This window comes from Cygnus atratus, chromosome 6, assembly GCF_013377495.2.
Source record: "Cygnus atratus isolate AKBS03 ecotype Queensland, Australia chromosome 6, CAtr_DNAZoo_HiC_assembly, whole genome shotgun sequence".
Classification (NCBI taxonomy): Eukaryota; Metazoa; Chordata; class Aves; order Anseriformes; family Anatidae; genus Cygnus; species Cygnus atratus.
In genome coordinates this window covers 9,729,993-9,742,094 of record NC_066367.1, presented here as the reverse complement: position 1 = coordinate 9,742,094, position 12,102 = coordinate 9,729,993, and the positions used below count along the sequence as shown (strand labels likewise).

Sequence of the window (12,102 nt, the reverse complement as noted above, 5' to 3'; positions counted from 1 at the left end):
GCACTGGAAATTGTCACAATTGGAAGATGAGTACTGCTAGTATCTTATTTCCATTGAACTTCAGGGAAGGTGTGAGCTAAAGAACAAGCCAGGCACTTAAATGGGACAATGTCAGATAATTAAAACTACAAGTTTAATCTGCTTTAAAATGTCAAGAGTTAACTTTTTGGGGGCATTCTGAAGTTTGCAAGTTGAAATCCCTTTGGCTGGCCCTTTTTGTGACTCCAAATTAGTGGTGAGAATCCCAGAATGTGACAGGTTGAATCCCCAGCAGTGAACTAGCTAAATTCAGATGCTATCACCTCCTTTCTCTAGGTCTTACTCATGTCCCTTATCTGTTAGTAATTTATCAGAGCTGTAACCTAACATGAAACACATGTTAGCTCGCTTAGAGACCATTTCCCATCCACACTATGAAAATTACTGAATGTGGGAGAGATTTACAATGCGCTAGGCAGTCAAAACCTGTCTTAAGCTTGCCCAAACATGCATCATCTCTATACCTTGGCTGCCTCCACGAAAGGCAGTACAAAAATGGACTTCACAATACAGTTGCATCATTTTGTAATAAGGTGAGTATGTGGAGCAATATCGTCTGGTTTACTCAGAGTGCAGTTGTGTAGTGAGGTCCCTGAACTGAATGTGGTTTCTTTTAATTCTGTATTCTTCTGGGGTGTGATCCATCAGAGATCAGTGGCATGAAAGGAGTGTATTCCTTGATCTGATGATCAACAGGGATATTTATGCTAGCAGCTGCTGGTAGGAGAAATGCACCACTGAGAGTCCTGACTTGGAAGTGTTTGGTATCTTTGTGAATAGTCCTAAATCTTTTTTCCACATCATCTTTAGACTGAACCTGAAAAGCCCATCTTCCTACAAGTCCCCACATCTAGAATCCATAGTACTCACATAAGTGTATTAAATCACATGATATAACCAGAAAAAAAAATATATTTCTGGGAACAAAAGCCCATCTGCCAGCCGCTTCTGAAGGATGTGAACAACTACCATTTTTTTTGCAGTAATTGATTCACATTATTAATTTGGAGCATTTCATCCTAGTCAATGCTTAGCTATTGCAGACTTCAAGGCAGTTCAAACCTGAAGACAAACTTCCATGCCTAAAAGTTTGTCTTTTTTTCTAGCCATGTAAGTTGGTCAAATACAAGACACAGTTCTCCTTAGAAGCTTTGACTGCAGCATTGCTGGTACTCAGTGAATTTATCAGACCTTGGAAGGGCCTGTCTATCACTGTAAACATTTGGTAGGCTAGAAATGCAAAATCTTGGATGTCTCTACAATGTCCCTCATGATTTGTAAGTACTAAAATGGAATTTGATAGCAACAAAACCCAATCCTCCAGACATCGTTCTGTTTATGGAGAGGCCCAAAAACGTATTGTTTAGAATTTGGAAACTAGATAGGAACAACAGAAATTCCCTATGTAAAAATAAAAGCTTAAAATAGAAAATGTGCACTGAAAAAGGATCCTATTATTCATTTAGTGAAAAAACAGCTTGGGCTGATTTCAATGCACTCTAAACAAAAACTTGAGAAGAAATGTTAGTCACCACAGGAGAGCATTTTAAACCATTCTCCCAACTTCCACTCTTAATATCTGATCTTTGGGGTAGCGTGTTCCAGTATTACTTAAATTATCCGGAACTGAGAAGTACCTGGGGTACAAACTGAATTTAAAAACAGTTCTGAGGATAACCAGACAGTAAACATGGATGTTAAGCAGTAGTAATTGTCACAATGATTTGAAATACTTGCCAAATCTTGAAGCATAGTCAGGCCTAGGAATCAGAATAATTTTCTGGTAAACTTTGCAGAAATGTTTAAGATTAGCATCGAAGGGACGTCTGGTGGTTCCTACTAGCAGCACTCTGTCCTGTGCTTTCAAAGCCTTAAGGAATTTGGGGAGAATCTTTTCCAGACGTTTTGGGTTCATCTTCAGAGTGTACATGTAAACACAAGGAGGCAAGAATTGTTATTAATACTGACAATTTAGAGTGAATGAAGTGAAGCAATGTTAGATATAAGTAACGTAGACATGTACATTGTACATAGACATGTTATATACAACAGGATTTTGGGCTCTTTTTCAGAAGTCTATTTGCATTTAGTATAAACAGACTAGATTCTCAACCTAAGTAGAAAGCCTTTGTCTTCTGCAATTCAAGTTGATTTCTGCCTATGTATTAGTGGGTTTGGGTGCTTGTGTGTCTTTTACTAGTCCATCTGCTGGTCCTCTTATTGAAAAGCAGGAAGGAAGCAACAACTCATTTAAAGAAGGAAAGCCTGATTTTCAGTTCAAGGAGAAATATTGTTTGGATCTGTGCACCTGATGAATCTTAACAGATAGAAAAATTACCTGGGTGTGTAACCTGGTCTGGAATCCTCACAGCTCTTGGACAGTACAATCTACCAACCCCTACCAGTGTTTTAAATGTGAAAGATATGCTCCCTGATTTCTGTTGCGATTTTAGTTTGCTGAGGTTCTAACCCAGGAACACAAGCTCTTTGAACTCAACATTCATTACTTTGTCATAAATACTACTTGACCTTATTATAAAAATTGAACTACTGTTTACACAACAGATGACTGTTGAGCAAAACTTCTTATTGGATAGTTACATTTGATAATGTTCAAGTGAGTATTGGTTGGAGAAGCTTCATCAAATTGCTGTGATGTTGCTCTACAGCTAACAAAGCCATAAATGAATAAATGGGTTAGGGTGGTATATTGTATTCAGAAAAGTCTAATGACTTAGAGGCCTCTCCAGAAATGATTGAGACTTAACATCCAAGTCAGTCACACCCACTTGAAAACCTTTCACTGGGTCACCTTGTGATTTTTACTATATAGTAAGCAGGTACCTGAGAAACCTTGCCTCAATTTCAGACCAGCCTTCCTTATGTTAATAAGGTGTCTTCTGCTGGGAAAATAGACACTATTAGAAAATGCAGAGTTTTTATTTATTTATTTTTAAGTGTCTGCTTCCTTTTTCACCCCTTACTCATGAAAATAAGGCCTGATTTAGTCCACGCATTTTGGACATCAAGTTTTTGGATGACATAATATCCACGGATTCGCACTAATTCACGGTTTGTTAGCACTAATTCATGGTTTGTTAGATGTGCTCATCTTAATTTTAAAAATTTAAATGGCCGTGCCAGTTCCAGACACAAGCGAAAAGTTCCACTCTCGTGTTAAGCCTACTAAGATAGACTGGCAGTTGTGTGCCAGCAGCTCCTGTTACGTTTTTGAAACTGATGTGTGTCCACAGTGCACACACTCAATGGATATGTACTGAAAGCTAATAATATCTCCTCTGCCTTGAAAGAAATATATCAGCAGCAAGAGAAGCTGTCAAACAGGCAAGCCAGGATCTCAGCCATCATGTGCACCTGAGCTGGAGAAAAGTGGGGTGAATTGTGAAGGTGACCCCTATTTGCGTAAGTATGAGTGGCTGAACTGCTTGTACATCATCCTTGGCAACTGGTTTACCATAACATATTTGATATTTGACTGCTTCGCATCCCTTACAGAGAATAGGAGAGAGTGGGCATTTGACTGGGCATTTGAAGAATTTGAGTCGTCTTTTTACCAAGTTCTCAGTAACGGTACCAGAAATGTCATGCTGGGATTAGTAAAGTGACTTCCAGTCCCTCCAGCTTCTGAGGGCTTAATTTAGCTCATCTTCTCCAAAACCTACCTCTCCTGAGTGCTCCTAGGGAAGGCTCCCCACACTGCCAGTTGCCTCTGCCTGTCCCTCCTCTTTCATGCTGTCTGGCTCCGAATACTGGTTATGCTGTGAGCTAAGTGGGACATGAGTGATTCCAAGCCTGGAGACCCCACTCGCACCAAGTGCACAGGAGACATTTCAATAAATATCTGCATACCTAGTGATTGGATTGCAGGGACAGAGGTGATACCCCTGATTCTGAGGAGGGCATGGGGAGAAATTTTTCCTCACTGGAGGCTTTCTAAACAGTTAAAAATCATGAGTGCGCCAGGCAATCTTTGGTCCCTAGTCTTAATCTGAATCCTCATCTGCACCTGCTGTGAAAATTTGAGCCCAAGAGAAAGGTTTGGTTTCGGTGTAAGGACCACCAGAGGGCATCAACCAGTGCACACCCATCAGCTCGTGCAGCCCTCAAGAAATTAACAGCCTCATCCAAGGTGATGAGGTCTTCCAAAACACCAGGTGTGTGTCCATCATGTAGCCTAGACACGCAGGACTTGCCTTAGGAAAAAAAGGTTTAATTTTTCACGTGGAGCTCTAAAATCAAAATATTTTGCAAGCAGCATGAACCTAATCAGAATTTCAGGGGAATTGCTCTCTGCTGTGGTGGCTGAGTTGCTGTGCCTATTGGGCAGTGTTTTAATTTTCTTTCTAGTGAGGAAGCTACACAAGACAGGAAGGAATGGAAGCAATGGAAATGGGACTCCCGGGAGCCCAAAGAAAATAATCTGTAAACATAACTATTTAATATATGCTCTTTGTTTTCACAGTGGAAATTTATCCTTGTTCCTTTATTGTTCACTTTGGCTCCATCCAATTTCTCAAATTAATAGAGCTGAACAATTTAAGCTCATCTTAACTTTTAGTTTCTCGCCTCATATTTTGAAATTCTCCATTATTCTCTTCTGCTTTTCAGTGCACTGATGAGCAGCGACTGGACTATTTTTAAATAAAGCAAGTATGGGTGTGTAGGAGAGAAATGTGACTTCTTAAGAGCCCCCAAGAGGTCACAAGACTCTCTTAAAAGAAAAAAAATGTTAGCGAGACAAGCTATTATCAAGCAAGCTTTGGCAGGTCTGGTCATATTGGTATGTGCTAAGCTAAGAAATACACCTGTTCCTTTGTGTCGGCTGTAAGGAAACAGGAGAAATTATCTCCACTGAAATAAAAAGGGAGCAACTCACCTGTTCTTCAGCCTTCGGCACTGCTTTATAAAATGTTTTTTCTGTCTCTCCAATCCACACGACTGAAGGCTGCAGCTGCTTAGCCACCTAAGAGAAAATGGGAGAGAGAACGCAAGAAGTTGATTAAAATGGCTACAATTTCATACCCAGATGCCTGTAATTATGCTTTTGAATCCATATTTCAGCAGTTAAAATTAGCTTGGTTTACTTTTTTCCAGGAACGTTCAGCACTCATGGATAGCACTGGCTCTGCTCAGTAGACCTGGCAAATCAAACGGTTTCTGTTTAGGAATCTAATGTGGAGAACCCAACCCAAATCAGATCACACTGACTGCTATGCTTATGCTGCATTTCCCAACCCAAATTCAGCTGCTAAAGCCTGGACTTGGAGGTCAGTGGCAAACAGACCACCAGCAGCTTTACGCTGGTTGCCCGTAGGATCCCTCCCCAGTTTTCTGAGGGCAAAACAGATGGGGAGAGAGGCAAGACATGGCTACTGAATGCTCATCTTTAGGCAAAATAGGCTGGTATGCAATCTTCTGGATTACAACATAGCGTTTAATTTGCAGTTAGCCAAAGAACTAAAATGGAGCCAGTTAAATTTGAAGGGGGGTCTGCAGAATTGGGCTTTCCAGCTCCAAAGTCAGAGCACTATACCTCTGGTTCACAGCAGGATGGCAGCAATGCTACAGGCTTTTTCACATCTTGCACTCTCCCTATTGCTATAGAAACGCCAGTGGTTTAGACATTCTACTGCCAAATTTTAATCACTTTCCAGTGGCTCTCTGAGCTCTGCTGCTTCACTCAGCAACAGAAGTGATGGCTGGAGGAGTCAACGGGTAATGAGGCAGCATTCTTCTTTCCTGCTTTTTTTTTTCTTTCCTTTTTTTTCCCTAGTTGAAGCTGCTGTTTCCAGGAAGGAAGCGTACAAAATCCATAGGTTGTATTTATCATAAGCCTAGTGTTTGATTGACAGACAGTGCAGGAAGAATTAAGTCATGAACATCTTCCCTCAAAGCCCCACAGTTCATTTTTATGGACACATTTCAAAAGCACCAAGAGCGTGTGTGTGCCTGTAGAGTAAAAATGGACGGAAGACAGGGGAAAAGAATAGTAGATGAAAGCTGTTAAACTTATTTGCTCTGCTGTGCTGCCAATGGGGTGAGGTGGAAACAATGCCATCTTTGGCATGTGGCACTTTATTTGCAGCTACATGTCAGCCCTAGAGTATGTCAAGTGGTACCTCCGAGTTCAGAATGGCTTCATCAAGGAAAATAAAGCTTTCTCTTTTGTTGGAAAGCTGGGACTATTTAGCATTAATAATGAGGATTAAAGAAAACAATGCATCATATCATGAAAAATAATATGAATATCCTGCAAAAATGGTTATGTGCACCTAGGCAATTATGTGAACATTTATCTGTACGCACAACTTTAAAGGGTAACTTCTCAGTCCTGCAATGTATTGAGTATGCAAGCTGGAATAAAATGACGGATTAAAATAGTACAGCAATACTAACTGCCCTTTTAAGGTCAGATGATTTTTATCTATCTTCTATTTATCTATTTTCAGAGGTCTGTTTTATATTCCTAAGCCTGCATACTCTATAAGGTACAGCGAAGAGGGCAAGCTTGGGGTTTTCATTGAATTGAACTGCGCAGCAGCCTTAGACACAGGATTTTTCTGCTGAGTATTCTGTTAGCCAAGGGCTCAGACACCTGCAGGAAATGCAAATCAGCCCCACTGATTTGCACTTGCAGGTGAATTCAGTCAGCGCCTGGCAGTTTATAAATAGGTCTGGCAGCAAGCAGAGAAGAGTGATGTTGTAGTGGTCATGCAGCAATAGTGGAGTGATGGGTGTTCTTTAGATAATTAAAATTTGGGAAGAAAAAGGTAAGTTGTAGGTTAGTTGCTAAAGTAAACTTGTGCCTTCTTAAAGAACAATATTTGCATTTCATGTACTGACTCTGAAATCTGTTCTAATGTGTGGAAACTGATTCAGAGTTCCTTACTAAATTCAGTACTGCTAATGAACGGATTATCACCTGGGCTCTTCTGATGTTTCTAATGGCTCCCTTTACCTTCTGAAGCATAAGATAAAAATGAATTTTTGCTCCTGTTGTCTGTGTGTGCCTGGGGAGGATGTCAGACGAGGTAAGTCGAGACCGCTCCCCTTGAAACCTGCCTTTCCCTGGCTGGGGTTTGGGCTAATGGCATGCTGTCTAGTCAAGTTTACCAGCTGTGTGTGCATGCATTACCACCCTGGTAGATTCTGTCACCATGGGATCTGCTCTTGCTGTGATGCGTTCTCCTCTTGTTGTTCGTGTTTATGACCCTGGTGATGTCTCAGATACTGACATGGGTTACTGCTCTGTTTAAGTTAATGTAAAGAAGTGCTGTGTGATTTTGCTCTGTGAGGTGCTGCATCTGTATGAAGTCTGGGGAGCAGTGTAGCTGTTCTGCAGCATTTCCTCCATACCTGCGTGTCTGATGCTGCAGTGTGATGTGACGTGGGGAATCAGGGTGGGGGAGGCTACTGAGGCTGTTAGAGCTTTTGGTAGTGGTTGAGATCTGCTTAGGTACTTCAAAGGGAACCATGTCATCTCTTCAGTGGGGCTGCTGCAGCTTGGAGATGCAGATATTCCCCATTTGGCTCAGAGGTGGCTTCAGTGGTTAGCAACTCTCTAAAATGGAGCCTGAAGGTTTTAATCAGCCTAGAGTTTCATTTTAACTCTTAAGAACGTTCAGTATTTTCACACCTTTCGTTGTCTTTTTTTGTCCCTTTTTTTCCCCCACCAATTACGTGGAAATACAATGAATAAGCTCAGTTCTGGCTGGCTCTTAAACAGGTATTTTCCTGGGCTTTCTGTTTTAAGGCAATGACTTAAATCTATAAAGTGGCCTGAATCTATTTTTCTGGCGTTGGTAGGTGCTAATGTAACTGAATTCAGCACGCTGCTTTTCAGTCATCTTCCTATTGCCAGATCAGGCACCCAGAATCTATCAGCATCTAATTTACATTGTTGGCAGATATGTAGCAGACTGCACATCCCTGTGAAAGTGCTTCATTTGAATTATCCATGGACAGTTTGAATCCATGGATAATTAAATGCACTGTACATAATTAATTTGTAATTGTAATGTTATTAGCTTTGCTGCATTCTCCAGTTTGTTGGAGCTGCCAGTAGATGGCTCCTTAACCCTTCTAATACTGCACTGAGTCAGCAGCGGTCTGTGCTGGAAGCTGCTGTCTGATGGTCAGCACTGAGCAATGGAGGCTTCATTTGCTCTTCCAGAAGATTATTGAGAGACTATTTTCCTGCTGTCTATCAATATTCAAAGATTAATCAGCATTTTTGTTAGCTTGGGTTAAGGTTTTCACACCTGAGGGCCAGAGTTTAACAGTGAAATCAGTACACGTCAAAATACAGAAACCTGATTCTAGCAGGGGCTGCATGCTCATGGCTCTTCCAGACTTGAAGGTTTTGATTAAACTTGAAGGAATTTTGTTAAAAGATGCAAGTCTAAGTTTTCCTGAAGATGAATTTGTTGCTGAAAACTGCTCAATCTGGAGTATATAGTCATGAAAATGCTCCAAAACAGCTAAAGCAGGGAGGTGTTGAAACCTCTGACCAGACTTCAACTGCAGGAGCAAGTATTTCAGTGCTACAGTGATGATGCCAATGTACTGCAGTTTGGCAGAGAGAAAATAACTATGAATACTTTCTAACAGGATGCAATTAATTTTTCAACAGTGGCGTAGCAGTGTAAAGCTTTTGTGTCATTGAAATAACAGTCAAATTGAGCACTGGTGATGCTCATTGCTTCCAGAACCTAGGCTTTTAGCAGGCTGTGCTGCACCAAGACAAAAGAATTGCTCTGGACAGCTGGAAGAAAGGCTGAGGGTGCTGTTCCAAATTTCAGTTGTAATGAAAGGGTCTTTTTTGGCACTAAATACAGATTTCTGACAATGTACTAGATTTCAAAATCGTTGCTTCTAAATGCAAAGGTTATATAATTTGGACTTGAATAAGCTCAATCATTTTTTTGGTTATTATAATGCTTTTTTATTCAGTATTATCTGCTAAACAGCATAATCAAATAGCCTGATAATGCAGGCTCCTAATGATGGTGTTGAAATACTTCTGCAGCACTGTAACACTCCTCCTTCAGTACAGGCGGCTGCACAGCGTACGCTGAGCTGTTGATACACATACGACTTCTGTGCTGGTATTTCCTCCTGACCACTGCTTTCCCAACCTTTTAGCCTGGTCAGTGTTGCACTCATAACCCTTTCCCATGTGTGGTTTTTCTGCACAATGTGCTTTCTGTTGCTGTGGCCCTGCTGAAAGACCTTAGAGGGGCTGTCTCACTCTGGCAGTGATTAACCTGATGGCTGCCTTATGGCTGCTAATGGAAGACCAGTGCTTGTGGTTTTTATTGCCTTGGAGTTAAGCCCTGTGAACTACCTGTGTTTTAACACCTCTGTGTCACTGAATCAGCCTTCTATGTTTCCTCCATGATACTTTCTGGATTTCCTTTAGTCTGTTTCCCTTCACTATCTTCCTTTATACCCCTTCTGTAAGCTGTAGCACTGCTGCAGCAGTGTTTGCCCCTTGATGGGAACAGGGGAGAGCCAAGCCCTTGGTTGGTACAAGCTGGCAGAAAGCTCCATTTGAGTTCAAGCTGGCTCAGTAAATGTAAAATGTGGCTTAACTGAGAGATTCCAGGGTGTTCTGGTTTGCACTTGAAGGATGAGATTCGTTTTCAGTACTGCAGGGAATTATTTGGATGTTAGAGATGCTTCCTTTCGTTTCAGAAGCAGAGCTGACCTGGTGGGCTTTGTCTTTATGGAGGACACAAGAGCTTGGGCCTGGTGTTCCAGCTTTTTTCAATAGCTTTCCTATTCAATATTAATCTTCCCTACATTTCCTTTGAATAGGCAGATTGAAATGTTGGTGTTTTCCTGTTCTGGTATGAGAAGTCATTTCCTCCATATGACATTTAAAATGCCTGCTTTGAGTAACACACAAGCCTCTTTTTTGGATCAGGGCTGGTATGTCTCTTGCAAGTTTCCTCCCAGAAATAAGGGGGGTGGGGGATGAATTTGGCTCTTGCATCTGAAACAAATTAAAGCTTCATTTTTTCCAGTGCTATTCACTTGTTTAGGGTGCCTCCCATGAAACAACTGCCAGCACTCAACACTGTTGTGGACAGAAAGTTTCCTGATGGTCATTTTATGCTCTCCAGAGTTTCCTTTCATTATAGAAACTCTGTTGTTTGCTGATATGATAAGTAAATGAAAATGCAAGGTTACTTCACCTTTATCACAGAGCACCATTAATTCATATTTAGTAAATCCTGGTGTTTAACAGTGGTTACATGGATTGTATGATAACAGAAACGTAACTGCCATGTTTCCTGTCATTCACTTACAACTGTAGGCTTGACTAACTCACATAAGGCACTTCTGGAGAGCTAGAGCAGAAAGCTTGCTTGACAACAGTCACAGTTGCTGTTTGCAAAAAAAGACCAGAAGTGTCCGATTATAGAGATCAGGTGAATCCTTCAGTAATCATCTGCATGCAAAGCACTTCAACGAGATGTACTGCAGTAGGTCTGACAGTAGCATTTTATATTTACAGCTCTCAGACTGCATGTCAGCTGCAGGATACCATTTGCTTTCACGGCTTGTATGCTGTACATACCACTCTACTGTAGTCTTGCAATAAAGCAAGTATGTATACCTGATATTTTCACCATGGGTGAAAATAGCTTTTTGCAGGAAAGTGTTCATGTTTCTAACATCAAGGAAATTGTTTGCAATGTGTCTGTCTTGCATTTGCTGTAGCTTGGGTAACAGTGGACACCTGCAAATCAGGATATAAAGGTTTGCTTATCCTTTTTCCTCTTGTTTGATATTCTCAGTTAATCAAAACTGATTAAGAAAATGGTGTCTAAGAGTATGGTATAATCCAGTTTCTATACTGATTTAGAGCACAGGACTTGATTGTGCTAGCAGCTGTACAAGGTGGATTCTGAGCACCACTGGAAACATAATAGATGGCTACAGACCAGTAGGAGAATAAGGATTATGATGACAGTACTGCTCAGTGTGATGGCAGACTTACTCTGTCAGTGCTCTAACTGTTGCCAGATGACTTTCAGCCATCGCTGCATATACAAAACTTGAAGGATGGTGGATGTTTGTGGGGATATGGCTCCAGGTTATGAAGGGTACAACAGAAATAGCTCTGAGACATGGCAACTGGTATCATAGACCAAATCAAAGATGGGAGCTGACCTGGTAGTTGACCACGATGACAGGTAGGATGGAGATCTCTCAAAGAGTTTCAGCTCTTCAGCTCAAGAAATAACTTGACCAATCTGTTGCATGAAATTATTCTGTCCCAGGTGCAGGACTATCAAACTGGATGGGATTACTGGATACTGGAAAGAAGCAGCAACTGATGGTAAGACAAGAGGAGTAGGTGGCCTTGGTAGGGACTTGAGTTTCCCAGAGACAAGGAAAATGACATTTAGCATCCTCGAAACCAAGGAAAGAGGGACTGTAACTTTAGTGGTGGCAGCCTGAGAGTGCTAGCTGTGTAGATGGAGGATTGTTTCCAGCCTGGCTCTGAGAATAATCAACAGATGGGACAAATCAGTGACATAGTCATGTGGACAGAAGATGGCAGGGAGAGGTCAAAGGAGTCAAGAATGGAAACAAAATGTAGTTGATGTGAACAATGCTAAGACAGGTGCTATGCCAATATGAGCTTGCAGAGAAATGAGCACGCAGATGAGCATTCCTTGGGAAGAGACTGTGCTCTGCTATTTGCTCTGTTATTAAAGGAGTGGAGTGTGGAGCAGTACTGCTGTTGCAGCTGGAATGAGTCACCTTTTGATAAGCAAGTGCCTGGACAGCCTTTATTCCATGTGATTGACTGTGAGCAACTTCCATCCTGGTACCCTATGGAGGTGCCCTGAAGTGTCATTGCTACTTTTGCAGGAGCTATAGTAGAGATGTAAGCTTGGATTGCTTCTCCCTAAGCTTCTTACTAATTTTGGATAATGTTACCATTTGATCTTGTGTAATCTGGAAAAAAATAAGGGTTTTTAAGCATCTATCTCTATGTATGATTATACAAACATGTATATGTAT

The 12,102-nt window shown here is 41.2% G+C and overlaps 1 protein-coding gene across 1 annotated transcript in view; it reads right to left on the bottom strand.

Moving 5' to 3' along the window:
* IQCA1 (IQ motif containing with AAA domain 1) overlaps window positions 1-12,102 on the bottom strand; it is a 105,008-nt gene that overhangs the window by 6,036 nt on the left and 86,870 nt on the right. The window contains exons 16-17 of the mRNA XM_035566333.2: window positions 4,937-5,023; window positions 1,777-1,954 (exon numbers count right to left, since the gene is read on the bottom strand). Coding sequence (XP_035422226.1) covers window positions 1,777-1,954; window positions 4,937-5,023 — 265 coding nt within the window. The remainder of the gene's footprint in view (window positions 1-1,776; window positions 1,955-4,936; window positions 5,024-12,102) is intronic.